Source organism: Taudactylus pleione, unplaced genomic scaffold (genome assembly GCF_031769625.1).
Source record: "Taudactylus pleione unplaced genomic scaffold, aTauple2 ptg000216l, whole genome shotgun sequence".
Lineage (NCBI taxonomy): Eukaryota > Metazoa > Chordata > Amphibia > Anura > Myobatrachidae > Taudactylus > Taudactylus pleione.
The window spans coordinates 12,236,829-12,254,974 of record NW_028284618.1 but is presented as its reverse complement, the minus strand read 5'-3'; the positions used below and the strand labels follow the sequence as shown (position 1 = coordinate 12,254,974).

Below are 18,146 nucleotides of genomic sequence, written 5' to 3'. Positions count from 1 at the left end.
ACCTAACCCTAACTGCAGCATAACCATAACCCTAACTGCAGCCTAACCCTAACTGCAGCCTAACCCTAAATGCAACCAGATTCTAATGCAGCCTAACCATAACCCTAACTGCAACCTATTCCTAACTGCAGCCTAACCATAACCCTAACTGCAACTGAACCCTAACTGCAGCCTAACCATAACCCTAACTACAACCTAACCCTAACTGCAACCTATTCCTAACTGCAGCATAATCATAACCCTAACTGCAACCTAACCCTTACTTGCATCCTAACCATAACCCTAACTGAAGCCTAACGCTAACCACAGCCTAACCATAACCCTAACTGCTACCTAACGCTAACCACAACCTAACCATAACCCTAACTGCTACCTAACGCTAACCACAGCCTAACCATAACCCTAACTGCTACCTAACGCTAACCACAGCATAAACATAACCCTAACTGCTACCTAACGCTAACCACAGCCTAACCATAACCGCAGCCTGACCCTAACTGAAGCCTAAATCAAACTGCAGACTAACCCAAACCCTAAAATCAACTGTCAACATTCACAATGTTGACGTTATAACCATGTCAACATTTTGTCCACGTCGACATTATTATTATTATTATCATCGGCGCCACAAGTGTTCCGCAGCACTTTACAAAATATATAAACAAATACGTGACCAAAGACTTACAGTATAATACAATGCAGGTCAAGGACATGGATAATATACATTGCTACATTAGCAACCATAACACCCACATAAGCAGCAGAGCTGTTATAATGTTAGGTGCCCTAGTGGGGAGTAAGAAATAGATGAAAGTAAAGTAGGGAAAAGCACAAGAGGGTAGAGGGCCCTACTCATAAGAGCTTACATTCTTTACATATCTACCAACATGGCTGTGTCACACTGACAGCATGACCATGTCAATGGGGGCATGATCACACACCCACAGTTGGACTAACCAAGCACCCATGGGTGCTTAGCACTTCTGAACTGCTAGGACCCCCCTACAAAAACACCATTGTATTGCCGAATGAGGTGGAGACACCTACCTCCGCTGTGTGCTGCAGGGCAGTACCTCCCAGACTCCCACCAATCAAGACAAATGTCCTGATCACGTGACAGTCTTCTGAAATCAGGACGAAGTTCAAGTACCAATGGATTGATGGTTGGGAGGAATGGTATTACCCTTTTAGAATGTCCATTTTCCATGTCCTTAGAGATGCTGGTAACCTGGTGTACGTCTTTTGCACTTTCCATGGGCAACTTATAGGAGAATGTACATCTCTATTTTTTATTTATAAAGCCCCAGCAAATTCAGCAGCTAATTGTAAAATAAAGTTATGCATTTGTCTTTTGCCTTATGGAGGAAATAAAACACTTACTAGAGCTGTTTCAGACACTTTTTATGATTTTTTTAATACTTGCAATTGAAATAACAGTGATGGCTTTACAACCGTATCTCATATTTCCATATACTCATTGAATACAACAGACATTGGCAGACCCACAGACCTTATCACTGACAACTTTCCATGACTCCTGCTCGGAGTTCAAGATGATAATAATAATAATTATAATAATAATTATAATAATAATAAAACACTTAGACCTTGCTGGAACTTACAGTTCCATAGTAGACAGTGGGCCACACAATACCTAACATTGAATTAAAACTGTCATTTTATTATATTTGTTTTCCTTTTCCTGCACAGCTGACCATTATTTTACACAGATTAGTTAATGTTTGTGACTTTATGCTATGCATTGTAGAGTATTTATTTTTAAGGTTATGTAAAATAGATTTCATACAGTGACCCTCCATGGGTAATCCGTAAAAGCAAAACAGCGAAGTGGCAGAATATAGTAAAAACACTGTTCTTCCTGGTGGTAATTAAGAGTTGCCCAAACATTCAAGGATAGTGTTAACATACCCGTCACTGTTTACATCTGACACAGCAATTGTATATCCGAAGTACGACGCCATCTGGAAAGAAATAGGTTGAACAATGGCTGTAACCTTTTCTGTATAGCTGTGCAACTATTGGCATATTGACATCAAACAATGTTTTAATGAATAAAGAATCTGTATATATCCAATATCTGACGGAATTATTTAAACAATGGTTTCAGCCTTGACATCCATGGCTTACAGAGGCCAAAGTCTTAGAGTAAACAACATGGAGGAGACTAGGTCAGGCTAACCCTGCTGGACGTGATTATCATAGAGTAATGGGATGTCTTGTAGACAGTCGTCTGCAGGAGCTTCTGATGTGCTGTGATACAATATGCTGCACAAGGATTTGTTATTGATCTTTTACAGGAAGGAGTCTGGTTACTGTCAATTAACTTGTATCTACATCCTACACACAGTGGTGGCAGCCATTTTGTTGTCTGCATTCATTTTCTTAGTAAAGCAGCCTGTCAAATCACTATGAACCAGTGATATCACATACAACATACTTACTGCAGAATACATATTATATTGATGCTCCTGAGGAAGATTACTATTGTAATCGAAACAGATGTACAAATGGGAGTGCTGCTCCTATTTATCTTCACTGCTGGGTTTAACACTATGGGGCATATTCAATTAGGTGTGAAAAGTCCCGTACTTTTCGCATGCAGGACTTTTCGCCGACATTGCTGGTTTTCCATGCGAAAAAGTATCGCGCTCGTCCCCGCTTACTCTTGTATTCAATTAGAAATCAGCAAAAACGGGACCCGGCGAAACGCAAGCAGGTGAAAAGTGCTGGAAATCAGCCTGACACCCCCCAAAAGATGCACTGACATTGGGTATCACTATAGATATCCCCGAATAGGCCTGCTGAAGGTATTTGGGGTACTTAAATGCTCTCAATAGCTGCTAATTAGCATCTTTGCAGAAGTGGTGAAGAATAGCATTTAGCAGTTTTCTGGGAAGAAAATAATTTGGGGTACGAAAATGGGTGCTAGCATATTTTAAAATTGCTAAAGTGAAGTTTCAAAAAAACGTAAAAAATCCACCTGCCGCAACCACCTGCAAACTTAAAAACACCTGGGGCATACTTGGGGACCCCCCTGGAGTCTATTTTGTTATTTTTTTTAATTTGTCCCCCAACTTTGGGCTTTTTCTCCCCCAAAATGAAAGTACTTTTTTGGGGGTGATCTAAAGTATTTTTTAAACTTTTTTTGACGCAGTTTACCTCTGTCCCAAGGATGCAGGGGGAGTTTCCGAAGTTTGCACCCCAATTCTGCACTTTTTTTCGACACCTATTCATAGGCAAAACTTTTTCGCCGGTTCCATTGCATTGAGCTTCCGCACCGGCGAAAACTCTCCAGAATTGAATACGGAGGAAACTTTTCGCATGGCGAAATTACGTCACTCATGAAACTTTATTGCCGAAAACGGCTTTTCCGCACCTAATTGAATATGACCCTATATATACACTGAAGTGCCAAAAGTCATGGGATAGCAGTATGTAAAGGTAATGGTAGGTGTCACCATACTGTGATGTCTTGGAAATGTCCAGACCTGCATCAGCTGTAATCTGACATCTCGTGGGTCAGTTTAAACACAGACTAGGCTGCTCATGGCAAGGCAACATGAATTATTGGATTTCGAACGGGGCATGATGGTGGGTGCCCAACATATGGGACATTCCATTTCCGAAGTTGTGCGGACAGTCAACATTCCTCGATCTACGGTGTCCTGTGTGTACCGGGAGTACCTCATAGAAGGAATTGCCACCCACCGTGTATAGTGCAGTGACCGACCAGGGGTGCTTAATGATCATGACCAGCAACGCCTGACCAGAATTGTCCGTGGTAACAGACAAGCGGCACTGGCTCAAATCACATCCACATGCAATGCAGGAGGTAACCAGATGCATATCCAGCAGGTCAGTGCAATGTTCTTTAGCTTTCATGGGATAAGGTAACAGAAGAATCACCAGAGTGCTCCTGTTAACACTATGACACTGGACACAGCACCTCACATGGACTCATGAATTTGCTAATTGGACCCTGGAGGACTGAAAACATGTGGTGTTGTCCGATGAGTCATGGTTCCAGTTGTTTTGGCTGATGGTAAGGTTCGGTTGTGGCGCAGACCCCATGAGGCCAGGGACCCCAGTTGTCAACACGGCACTGTGCAGCCTGGTGGTGGCTCCATAATGGTGTAAAGTGTGTTCACGAGGCATGGGTTGGGTTCGCCTGAACACGTCATTGAACAATAACCGCTACGTTGCATTGCTTGATGACCATTTGCAGCCCTTCATGGACTTCATGGACCCCCACAACGATGGAAGATTCCAGCAAGATAATGCCACGTGTCATCAGTTCCAATTTGTCCAGAATTGGTTCAAGAAGCATTCTGGAGAGTCCCGAAGAATGGTGTGACCATCACAGTCGCCCGACATGAACCCAATCGAGCAATTATGGGACATGGTGGAGAGGTCTATTCGCACCAAGATCCTGGTCCTACAAATATCATGGAGCTGTGGGAAGCTATCCAGACTGCATGGGTCAACTTTTCTCCAGAGGTCTTCTGTGCAATTGTGGAATCGATGCCACGTCGCGTCGCAAAACTTTGCCAGGCTACAGTGGGTCCTACTACTAGACATCAATACATATTGTATAATGTTGACTTCTGACCACTGCGGCTTCTATTAGCAAAATAATTTATATTAAGCTAAATAAATAACATAAATATATGTATAAAATAGATATATAAAATAGAGATTATAAAGACACACAATCTTGCTCATAAAATACCATAAAAACAAATCATGTCCAGTTCTCACTGCCATTTTCTGGTAATAACATACCAATGACATAATACACAATACTACTCAATTTTTTTAAAGATCCCAAATTTGAACCATAGTTAGACAAAGGATAACATGAGATCTGAACCATCTAGTGTTCACTGTAATAAAAATCCTGGGGAAACATATGGGCTACTTGGGGGCGGGTGGGGGAGGGAAGGGCAATGTAGGGCTGCATATGGTGAGGTCGGAGTTCCAGATCGGCCCCAGCACAGCATAATCCTTAAGCTTCAGTTCAAGACAGAACAGAAGTGAAAGGCCAACCTGATTGAGTGGAATCGGTATGAAATACCGCCGGCCGGTTCAATTGCCGGCAGCGCCTGGCTGACAAAAGCAGAGTTCCCGGCAACGGAAGCCCGACAGCGCTGGAAATCCCGATTGTCGATAGGTAAGTACTTACTAACCTAACCTAACCCCCTAACCCTCCTTAGGGGTGCCTAACCCTAACCCTCCCTCCCCCTAGCCTAACCCTAACCCTCCTGGGGAGGTTCCTAACCCTAAGTCCCCCCCGGGTGCCCTAAACCTAACCCTTCCCCCCCCCCGCGGCTGTCCACTAGCAGCGCCCGGCATCCCTTCGATTGGGATGCCGGGCGTCTGTCTCCCGGCGTCGGGAAAATGTCAACCGTCTACATCTAGACGCCCGGCAATTCAACCTTGCCGGGATATGACAGTCAGGAAGCCGGCTGTCGGTATTAAGGCAGCCGGCTTCCGAACTGTATACCGATTGGGTAGTGCTGTTGATTGTTTGATCAGATGTGTATGTTGGTGCCCTGCTGCACAGTGGGAGAAGACCACATAACAAATAGCAACATGCAAGGGAGCACTGTGATGTGAAAGAAGGGTGTAGAGGCTCCTGTTCCTGAGAGCTTATCATGTAGTAGGGATTTGGGTACAGATCAAGCGCACGTATGACAGCAAGTATTCCACATTACCTGATCACCTGTGAAATTGTGAATTTCGGTCATATTTGTAGAGTCAATAATGGTAACCTAGAAATGAATGACAAGCTGTCAGTACTGATCTGATTATAAGCTGGCATTTATACATGTACAGGACTCATGACATCACACTGTGCTCGCCATAACTACAGGATACAGTACACTTACATACAGTCATATGCTATTCATGATATTCAGCACTTCATACTGTAGATAACCGCAACAGACCACATTTCTGTAGGAGAAGGGATATGTAGTCACATCCAACTGGGCATTGTTATGGTGGGCTAACCAGAGGAGGGGCCTTTTGGTCCCAATTTTGATTTTTGGAATGCTAAGAGGTTGCTTTATGTGTAATTAATATATTGTATAGATATATTCTGTACTTGCCAAATATTAGTTAAGGAAAATATGATGTCGGACAATAAAAGATACCGGGAAGAGATAGACTTACACCAGCAGTACATCCTGAGAAACTGTACCCAATAGTGCCCATCTGCCTACATATCACAGAACAGTGCCTGATTAATGAGGGGGAAAGGGCACGGTGCCCTGGGCACCCCATTTTGAGCCCCCACCCGGCCAGAGCGCACTGCTACACTGTGCAATCACATGCATTTGCTAAAGGCCTTCATTTTTAATTAGAAGCCAGTATAAGAAGACCCCATTCTCTCTCTATCTTAAACCTGCCTACCATGGTGCAAGTAAAGGAGCTCTTCCTCAAAAATGATTATGCGGACTAGAAGCAGTGAGCAGTATTAGATATAATGTCTATTCAGATATTTTGGTATTAATACTATTTTTCCAACAATGCAAAATGTTTGTACCACCGAAAATGCAACTGAGACAAAATAACACTTTCCAGATCTGTACAGAATAATGCATGAATTATCAGTAGGACACATAAAAGAGGTGCTCTGCCAACAAGCAACATTGTGACAATGGTGGAGATTTATGAATTTATGAAAACTTCTAAAGAGGACAAGTGAAAGTGAAGCCCATAGCAACCAATCAGATTGCAGCTGTCGTTTATCTAGTATAGTCTATAAAAGGATAGCTAGGATCTGATTGGTCGCTATGGACAGACAACACCTTGGACCATTAAGTACTGTAACTACTGGAATACATATATACACACACGCACACATACACTCTGTATAATAATATGTATAATACTTTAACATTTTAAAATAGTTCCACCATATTAGTACATACATATCCAAAGTTCTGCTTCCCTCGTGGTACTCCAGCCACCAACTCTGTGAACAAAATAACACATTGTAAACAAAAAAAAAGCAAGATAAGAATAAACTGAGTAACAATATTGTTGCTTGGGAAGCATAGAGGAGCAGGCCGATGTATGATCATGTTCAGCTTGTTTGAAACTAAATTTCAATTTGCAGTCAGGATCGACAAAGAAGACTGAGCTGGGGATGAATATAACAACTGAATTCTTTGTGTATTAGGAGACGCATGGAAGTACATTTCAGCTGTTGCTGTAGTACTGCAAAGATTAAAGGGACATTAGAACAATAAACAAATGGGGCTATGATAAATATTATGTAATAGCAGTATGTGTGTCAAGAATTGACATTATTTTTCTAAATCCTGGGGGTGCCGTAAAAACAATTGCAGAGAGTCTAGTGCACTGCAATCCAAGACAGTTTGGGAACCACTGCGTTACTCTATTCAATGGCAGCCGCATTGTGCTGTGAACACATTCTGTGGTCCTGTTACTTTGGAGAAAGTATTGCCTTATATCTGCTCCATGTGACATTTATATAGTTGAATTTCTCTAGCTACCAACATAATGTGGGAATGGGGGGGAGGGGGGGGGGAATTTTGAGAAAAAAAATTATAAAAAGGTAAAATAAAGGTTGCAGCCCTATAGCGATGCAGCATGGTCTTTAGTTTATATCTTGTTTCCTTGTCAATGCCCCTTTAATGTAGATCAGAACAGGTCTGTGATGTGACAAGCCCAATGTAAAGGCCTCATGAGGACAGCTGGTTTAAAGGAAGGGGGTTTTTTGTCTCCAAAACACACTCAATCAACGTGATCTCCCATCAGGAACAGCTTGTTATATGGTAGAAGTGGCAGGACTTCAGCCTTTCATCTAGTTAGCGAGGCTGTAGCACACAGACAGGTCCTTTCCCACAGCTGGTCTCTGTTAGGATAATTCCTGCCATATCTCCATGTTCTACCTCACCAGCCAGAGACCCGGGAAACAGCAGCATTAGGCTTTGCCTGTACCCATCTGCCCTTTGATAACTGTCATTTTAATATGATATTTATAGGGAAAATATTATATGCCCGAAGTGATTTTAGAACCATTTTGCAGCAATAACAGATCCATACATCAGTGGAGCTAATAGGCTCCATGGGCTGGTGAGCTAATGGGTGAGCTGGTAAGCTAATGGGCTGGTGAGCTAATGGGTGAGCTGGTAAGGTAATGGGCTGGTGAGCTACTGGGTGAGCTGGTAAGCTAATGGGCTGGTGAGTCACCTGCCCTGGACTCCTAATTTTGGGGGCTCCATTTTTATAGTTAAAAAAAAAAATGCAAGAATTCCAATCTAATTTTTTACAATGGCATTTATCTAACTTTACATGCAGGTATCCCAATCATAAGTACTGGGGTTAGGGGGAGGGTTAGGGTTAGGCTCTAGGGGGAAGTGTTAGGGTAGGCACTAAGGAGGGAGGGTTAGGTTTAGGGTGCGGGGGAGGTTAGGTTTAGGCACTAAGGGGGAGGTCAGGTTTAGACACTAGGGGGTGAGGTTAGGTTTAGACACTAGGGGGTGAGGTTAGGTTTAGACCCTAGGGGGTGAGGTTAGGTTTAGACACTAGGGGGTGATGTTAGGTTTAGGGAGTGGGGAAGGAGGGTTAGGGTAGGGAGAGGGGGAGGGTTACGGTACTGACTGACAACTGTCATCGGTATCGTAACCCTGGCGGGATTCTGACCACCGGGATCCCCAGCGCTGGCATTGCGTAACCTGCCCATACAAATGGAAGAAATAAAATAAACATGAGCTGCAGATATTTTTAAACAACTGTTTTCAAGGGGCACCATTTTTATTTCTTGTTTGCCCTGGTTACCGTGAACCCTAGTTGACGCCACTGTATATGTAAATGTTTTTCATATGAGGACAGGATTTCAGAGAATTATATTTTTATTCATTTTAAATGAATGTTCTGAGTAGCATAATGTTGGGACTGGCACTCAAAACTATATACATGTGACTTTTCAGTTAGCAAAAGTCTGTTCTTATATTCCCTGCATTAACTTCATCCCACCAAGACATACCATGAGGCCCTGATAACAGGAAGCTACACTGTAATATCTAGCTTGCTCACAGCTAACCTGAGACACATTACTCATGGCGATAAAGGCTTTCCAGAGGATGATGATGTTATATGTATTTTAATGCACACATGTCTGTGGTCTGGAGCTAGTACTTTACCTTGCTCTGAATCGTCTGTAAATTCTCCTACGGCTACCGAGTATCCTGTTCAGGAAGACAATTAGGAGGAGAGACAATGACCAATCAATCGAGTACATAAAACACACATCTTGGAGGAAGACAGGATTGTTTATAGAGTATCCCAGGAAAGACGTATGGCGCCAGGGACGCTAATGACAGAGCGGCTGTATTTATATTTATGCTTGTGTGTCTCATGCATGCTAATGTTGTGTACAGTAACATAGGAGAAGATAACGTTTACAAATACTACAAAAACAACAACAACACTTCATGTATTCTGTGAAACAGTATTTGTATCGGTGATGTCTCTGCTGATTCCTAATGAATTAATAGACCACATCTTCAGGAATATTGGTCAACCAACAATATGGCTACCAGACTAATGGTCTATTTACTAAGCAGTGTTATGAGACAGAAAGTGATAAGAAAGTGATATGGTGCCAGCCAATCAGCTCCCAACTGTAATTTTTCAAACACAGCCTGTGAGATGGCAGTTGGGAGCTGATTGGCTGGCACCTTTTGACAGACTTATCACTTTTCACTCTGTCTCATAACACTGCTTAGTAACTAGACCACTAAAAGTGATTACCCTACGGGCCAAGGAGAAAATGTGTCTGTGCCTTAGCATAAAACGGCCATGGTTAAGAAAATTAGACTAAAAATAATATAACTCTTATTTCACACAGCTATAATGTTATATATGAAGTTACAGCCTCTCTCATCCACACGTCAAAGGCAGTTAATATTATATTATTTTACATAATTAAGTCACTTCCAGAGGTTCTTACACAGAGCTATAACACAATCTGACACCATACATCAAGATTAAGGCTTCAGTACAAACTTCTAATTTTGTTACAGACTAGTGCATGGTTCCAATTAGTTGTATTACAGTGTATTATGGATGGCCTACATCACTGCAGGCCTCACATTATGCGCTAACAACCAAATTTGGTGATTTAATCACTATTGAGAACCAGGAAAGCCTTGCTGTGTAATTTGCCTCTCCAGTAGGTTGCACAGCAGCTATTTACATATGAATTTATCATGCATCCTGTTTGATCAGTCACAGAGACACACTTTTAGCCTCAGAGAAATTTTCTTGTCAACTGGAACCATCATATAGCCAATGAGAAGTCCTGATTACACTGAAAATCCCAGATACACACATTCCAAAGTATCAGCTTCATCAGACATAATTAAATATAGATGTTACACATTACACTATATGTGAAAAGGAAATAATTACAAAAAAATGTTTACCATAAAGCACAAAACTCATTGTACTATACTTTATGTAATTTCTACCAATGTTTACCATGGCAGTAGCATGTTGTGGTTTCTTAGTAGACAAAATGGCTGCCCACTTCAGAAATAATTTAAATGATAGTAACAAGTTACTACTAGACAGGGGTGCCAAGAGGGGGGGGGAGCGTGTACAAATTACCCAGGCCCTGGCTTGCTGCAGGGGCCCTGGTCCAGCGCCGCTCACCCTCCCTCTTAAGTCACAGCAGCCCAGCACACGCTGCACTGGGAGACTGCTTGTGGCTGCTAAAGCAGCAGCCGGAGCAGTCTCCTATGCCTAAGAGGAGAGCGATCACGCTGATCGCGCCCCCCAATGGCTGTGCTCCGGGCTGAGGGTCACACAGTTACCCCCTCCCCAGAATGCAGCACCGCTTCGCGGCGCTGAAATAATTTTTCTTTTTATTTCTTTTAAGGGGGCATTAGCCACGCCTCCCGCAATTAGGCTGCGCCCCCTGTCACCTGGGCCCGGCACAACTCTCATCGGCCCTGCTACTGGATAATATATAGATTTACATATCTTCAAGGTAAGTATAGTTGCTATGCATTATGTATAGTTTGAAATGCGTATGTCTATTTGTCTGTTTTGCTTTTGTAATACTTCTTTTTAATGGGGCGATCCTTATTTTTACTAACAGTCCTGACATGTCTCTGTTGGCTTGTGAGCTGAGCTGTACATAGCCTGCTATCATGGACCAAGACAGTGTGACCTGACTGCTGTGAAAGTCTCTCGTGGAGATACGATGGGGTATATTTACAAAGCTTCTCAGCGGTTTTGACCTGAAAATTTAAAGCAGCACTAACATGAACTAGGATTTACCCTTACTATTAGTGCCGCTTTAAATTTTCAGGTCAAACCTGCCAAGAAGCTTCAAAAATATACACCAATGGCTCATCCTACCAACAGCAATTCCAAATTAATAACAGTTTGATTTTTAAATTTTGTTAACATTTTCTTTTTATCCTGTTTACAGGGGGAGTGGTATAAAAGACTTACAGTGTATAGATAGTCAATAGGTCGACAACAGATGGTCGACAGGCAATAAAAAGATCAGAAACTGATCGAAACGCGTCAGTACTGGAGACTGTGATTGTGGGATAAACAGAATAAGAGAATCATCTTTGGTCCCATTTGGAGGTATGCTTCAACCTGTTTCCTTTGGATATTATGAGGTGAATGTCCGGACATTCTCTCTCATATCATAGGTTTTATGCCAATGTTCTGCACCTCCTTGGGACATTCAGAGACTGTGACTTTGTTTGTTTTTGGAGGGTTTTCCCATTTTTTTTTTTTTAAAACTTGGATTTTTTGCAGTTGCATGCTTACATTACTGTTTTTTAATATATATATATTGAATAAATTGTATATTTTTTCATCATATACACCTTGGAGTGTGGGTGCATAATTTTTTGGGGGGAATTTCGAGGAAGAAGTACAAAATGTTACATAAAGAAACCTTGATGTGAGGACCCGGACTACGTATCATTGTGAGTTGGGTGCGTTTATTATTTTATTATTCAAATCAGTTCAAACTCAGTGAGTATTGGTACTTTGAAGATAAGCCTCTATTACACTATAACCACTTGTGTGAAGTAAGACCCAGAGCGGGTATTGCCTTAAAAAGAAAACTTGATGAGCGTGACCCGCTCTTCATTGAAGTGAGTAGGGTTTGCTAATCTTCACTATCTACCACAAATAGGAGTAAATAGAAAATATCCACCGGGCTGTTTTCTAAATCTTGGTTCGTTGGTTCTGATACAATTTGAGTTCTCCCTTCTTTTTGGACACCATTCCACTATTTATTTCAGCACATGGAAACGTGGGACTTTATATAGAGACATTACTACACATGGTTTGTTTTGTATGTTTTTATTTCCATGATGGAAAACATTGTTGAAGAGGATTCCTAAAAGGAAACAAAGAATCCATAGATGTGGTGATATTTTACCTTTATATTTTTTATATATTATTGTTCTTATTTTAGGCACTGTAGCGCCTTTGATCTTATATTCACTATTTATTAGCACTATTTCTGTATTTTTCTGTTGGGGCAGCTAAAGATTTAAGATTGGGCTGCTGCAGTATTGCGCCAGAATCTTCCCCTACACATATTTTTTTGACATGGTCAAAAGGTCGACAAGGTCAAATAGTCAACAGTTAAAAAGTCGACATGGACTAAGGTCGACGTGGTCAAATGGCCGACACAGTCATAAGGTCAAGGCACAAATGGTTGTTACAGAGAAGGCTAATATTTTTTGTGTTATTTTAACCCTAATCCTCACCCTAACCCTTCCCTTAGTGCCTAACCCTCACCCTCCCTCTGGTGTCTAACCCTAACCCTCCCCCTAGTGCCTAACCCTAATCTGCCCCCCTGGTATCTAACCCTAACCATCCCCTTCCGCAGCCTAAACCTAACCCTCATCCTAACTCTAAAAATATTGAAAAAACACGTGTCAACCTTTTAAGGTGACCTTTTGATCATGTCGACCATTTGACCCTGCCGACCTAAGTCCACATCAACATTTTAATTGTCTTCCTTTTGACCCTGTCGACCTATTGCATGTCGACTAGTTGGTATCGACCTATTAACTGTCTAACTAGACACTGTAGATCTTCCATACAGGTACTGATTACAGGACACTGCTCTATAAGAAACTTTGTTGCATGGCAGTGTCCTTTTACAAAACACAGTATTTGGGAGGCAATGGAATTCATTCCATCTCACTAAACGCAATTATCATTTGTCTATTTTCCATGTTAATAAACATTCAGTTGGTCCTCTGCAGATTACTTGGGAAATTAAACTATCTCTACGTATATAAGCAAGCCACATTGGTGAGATCAGGAGAACACTTTAAGGAAGGGAATATCTAAATGGACTACATCCTGTTTATACAATGCAGCACTGTAACTGCTGTGATATGTCCTATGGATTCTGGCATTTTACTGACCTGGATTAACTTTTCCTCTGGTGCTGGAAAATAACATTTTTGTTTTAAGCAAAATTCTCCTTCTATTTTTTATGTAAGTCAGTAAAACTCTACGTGGACCTTTTAAACCTATTCAACGGAACTTCAAGCTTTGTGGAAAACAGATTTGCAATTTTTGAAACAGCAACTTATAAATACAAAAATATATATTTTTTTAAAATATATAAATTATAACAAAAAAGCAGCAAAGTATAATGAACATTTTCAATTAATACAGATTAGGCAGACCATATAAACATACATATTTGAATTATTACACGCTCAGTAATTATACCCAGTTATATTTTAAAATATCAAGCGAAGGGGTAGATTTACTAAAACTTACTAAAACCTCTAAACAGCAAAAGTAAACGTGTAACAAAGCAACCAAAGAGATTGTAGCTGCCATTTATCTAGCACGTTCTAAATAAATTATAGTTGCAATTATATTGGTCACATTTCCTTTTTTATAAGTTTGTTTGTTTTCTATGTCCCTGCAACATTCAGAAAAATACAAGCAAGTGTTCCAACACTTATAGCAGGGGAATAACAACTTATATGGGCCCACATTAAAATGTGCTAGAGGCCCCTGTTATGTTAAAACATTCTCAAACTCATACCCGGTTAGAACTACTAAGGGCCTGATTCATCACGGATAGCAGCCGCAACAGCGTATGCAGGTTGGCCGATGGTCCGTACGCAGCGCGTGTGCGCCGGCCAGTATTGCAATCGCACTGCGATAACGTATGCAGATACAAAGCCATTGCAGAGTGAGTGACAGGACGTCAGCGTTGGGGGTGGTGACAGGGGATTGGTTGGAGAAACGCAGGTGCGCCTGTCCATATGAACGCCGTTTCCTGGGCGTGCATAAATTAGCCACTGCGATGGCATACGCAGCTTGTGTACTCACTGCATGTGCCAAGACTTGCAATTTCTGAGACAGGTCAGACCTGCTGTAATTCTGTCTGAGGGTCCGATGTTACTCGATGTATACGCGGGATTGCGAGGTCTTACGAATGTGTGAAAGCAAAAGTGGGCGTCTCTATGCTGAGTGAGCAGTGGCAAACATCACCATCGCAATAGCGATCCGTAATGTACCGGGCCCTAATATTGAACTCTACAAACCACTGCCAAGCTCAGCTTCCAGAATGACATGAAAATAAGTCTAGACATAAATGGGCAGATCAGTGAAACGGGTGGGTACAGCCAGAGCTATGGCCGCAAGCTGGATTCTACGGGGCACAATTAGTGTGGTTGAATAGTCAGAGGAAAACAAAGGGATCTAAAACAATGTGATTGGCTGAATACAACACAGAGTGAATGGGCACCAATGATCCCGGTAGGTGGGCAAAATGTACTTTTAGGAGTAAAATAGGAATCGATATGGAATCCCAGCAGCGGCAGCCTGACAGACCAGCAGAGCACGGTAGCGGAAGCCCGACAGCGCTGGAAATCCCAAATGGCCCTAAGGTAAGTATAAACTAACCTAACCTAACCCCCTAACCCTAACCCTCCTTAGGGGTGCCTAACACTAACCTCCCCCCCAAGTGCCTAACCCTAATCCCCCTCTAAATGCCTAACCCTAACCCCCCCTTCCCTGCTGCCTAAACCTAAGTTCCCCGGGGGGGGTGCCTAATCCTAACCTCCCCCTGGGGGTGCCTAACCCTAACCCCCCTTCCCCTAGCCTATCCCTAACCCTCCTGGGGGGGCCTAACCCTAAGTCCCCCCCGGGTGCCCTAAACCTAACCATCCCCCCCCGCGGCTGTCTGCTCGCGGCGCCCGGCATCCCTTCGATCGGGATGCCGGGCGCCGGTCTCCCGGCATCGGCTAAATGACAGGCGTCTAGATATAGACGCCGGTCATTTATGCCACGCCGGGATAAAGCAGCCGGGAAGCCGGCTGTCGGTATTAAGGCAGCTGGTCTCCCCACTGCATACCGTGAAATAGGTGATATTTAAATATAAAAACTATCAATAAATTTGATGCGTAAGCACAGGACAGCAAATAGCAGATGCACATACAAATTTATGCGCTGTCATGATATAATAACTTTCACAGATACAGTAAAACATGTTCTTATCTTCGACATGTGTCACAATTACAGAGAAATGTGGATGTACGGGCATAATGTAAGGTCTTACCTTGGAAGCTATCATCAGATTCAGTTTTGCCCATTTTGGTCTGTTTCTCGCCGGACACTTCCCTAATAATGCTCTTGAAGGAATAGCCCTTGATTATTTCTGCAATGTTGGCACTGAAGACCTGTCCTGAATTCAAAATATAATGGTTTCAAGAAAGATTTGACAAAAATAATATGTTTCATTACAATCCATCTGGAAAACTAAACGATTTATAGATGAGGATTTACCTAGAGGCAAGGTCGGCTGTTGGTCAAAGGAACAATTATGTCTTCTATCCCTATTTAGAGATTTCCCATCAATTATACACAATGTAGGCTGATGTTCTGAGGCCTGATTGACAGTTGGGAATTGAGTAAAGGCGAATATCCACTACACAATGAATGAACGATAACGACATCGTTATCGTTCAATCGTTCCTTATACTGTGCAGTGGATATTGTGCCCACACTGAACGATATGTCGTGCAGTGCAGGCACCCTCCCTCATACCCGAACCTGCACAACCTGGCGATATGATCAGGTTGGCCTGCATGTTCAAGCGGTGACAGATGCCGACAACGACCAGCGGAAGCGCACATTGCTGGTCGTTCCGGCATATTCACTGCACGATTAATGAACGATTGAACAATAATGATGTCATTATCGCTCAATCGTCCATTTATATTGTGTAGTGGATATGCGCCTTAAGAAAGGGCAAGTAACTGGTTATCTTGGTAAAACCGTGCTGCAGTGTATAAAGGAAGCTGTGCAGCATGTGTGGGCTACATGCAAAAGCAGCCAGTATTAATCCAGCATGCAAAAAAATAGGTATGTATTTGCACTGCTTGCACTGCAACATGGTTTGTCCAGGTACACAGTTACTTACTGTATCTTATACCTCTTTCCCACCAAAAACCCGGGTCCGACCTGGGTTTCTGGACATGGATCTAACCCAGGTCAGACCCAGGTCAGATCCCATTTACACTGCACCTTTCGATCTGGGTTAGTCCCAGGTCAGCCTTGTTCACACTGAACTCGGGTCTGCCCTGCTAAACCTGTGAGGTCATAAAAAGTGGGAGGTGACTTCTCCACAACCACCAATTAGCTCATTTTAGGCATGACCCAGGTCGGATAACGTTTACACTGCACCATTACGCGGGTCCATCCTGGGTCCAACCCTGGTAGCTACCTGGGTTGGATTGCTGGTTCACTTGACCTGGGTTATTTTTCAGGGACCCTTTTACACTGAGCTGCGACCTGAGTAGACCCAGCAAATGCCCAGGTCTAAAAGGGGTATTACTCTATTCCACAGGTTCTCAAACTCGGTCCTCAGGGACCCCAAACAGGTCATGTTTTCCAGGTCTCTTCACATAAACAATAGTGAGATAATTAGTTCCACCTATGGAACTTTTAAAAAGTGTCAGTGAGTAATGAATACACCTGTGCACCTGCTGGGTGACCTGCAAAATGTGACCTGTGTGGGATCCTGAGGGGGGGGTTGAGAACCACTGCTCTATTCCACAGGTTCTCAAACTCGGTTCTCAGGGACCCCAAACAGGTCATGTTTTCCAGGTCTCCTCACAGAATCATAAGTGAGATCATTAGGTCCACCTGTGGAACTTTTAAAATGTGTCAGTGAGTAATGAATACATCTGTGCACCTGCTGGGCGACCTGGAAAACGTGACCTGTGTGGGGACCGAGTTTGAGAACCTCTGCTCTATTCCCAAGTCACTTCACTAGGATTTATCACTGTAATATCACTAGTTACTAGGGAAAGGATTAAGATTAATAGTATTTAAATTCACAACAGTCTTGTTTGATGTAAGTAAAGCTTGGTTAAATATCCGTAAATTCAATGGGGCATTTGTAAAACGCAATTTTACAGTGAAAGTCTTGAATTCACATTTATATGTGACGTAATTCACATTCACACTAAAGGCTGTTATAACTAATGTTTATTAGCTTTTGCACTCCCAAGTACAAGCATTGATGAGCTAATTACCTAGTATTAACCTCACATCTGTTTACTTTTTATGCCCGGAAGTCTGTGATCAGTAAGAAAATGAAACTCCATATTAGCTAACAGATCTGTGCTGAGCCTTGTTGTGGTGCACACTTATACTGGGCAGCACAGACAGTGTAATGGTTAGCACTACTGCCTCACAGCACTGAGGTCATGGGTTTGATACCCACTATGGCCCTATCTGTGTGGAGTTTGTATATTCTCCCTGTGCTTGCGTGAGTTTCCTCCCATACCAAAGAAAAAATATATACTGGTAGGTTAATTGGCTCCCAACGAAAAATATAACCCTAGTGTGTAAGTATGTGTGTGTACATGTGGTAGGGAATACAGATTGTAAGCTCCACTGGGGCAGGGACTGATGTGAATGGCCAAAACATTCTCTGTAAAGTGCTGCGGAATATGTGTGCGCTATATAAATAACTGCTAATAAATGATAATGATCAAAAATACTGGAGGACGACTGTGCGCTACATGTAGTAGTAATATCATGGGGTACTGTAATCAAACCACATT

At 42.4% G+C, this 18,146-nt stretch overlaps 1 protein-coding gene across 1 annotated transcript in view; it reads right to left on the bottom strand.

Annotated features, from left to right (window-relative positions):
- The window catches only part of ITGA8 (integrin subunit alpha 8), a 212,997-nt gene that overhangs the window by 128,059 nt on the left and 66,792 nt on the right, over positions 1-18,146 (bottom strand). Inside the window, exons 7-11 of the mRNA XM_088478635.1 lie at positions 15,632-15,757; positions 9,198-9,242; positions 6,957-7,000; positions 5,736-5,792; positions 1,930-1,982 (exon numbers count right to left, since the gene is read on the bottom strand). Of these exons, the coding sequence (XP_088334761.1) occupies positions 1,930-1,982; positions 5,736-5,792; positions 6,957-7,000; positions 9,198-9,242; positions 15,632-15,757 (325 nt within the window). The remainder of the gene's footprint in view (positions 1-1,929; positions 1,983-5,735; positions 5,793-6,956; positions 7,001-9,197; positions 9,243-15,631; positions 15,758-18,146) is intronic.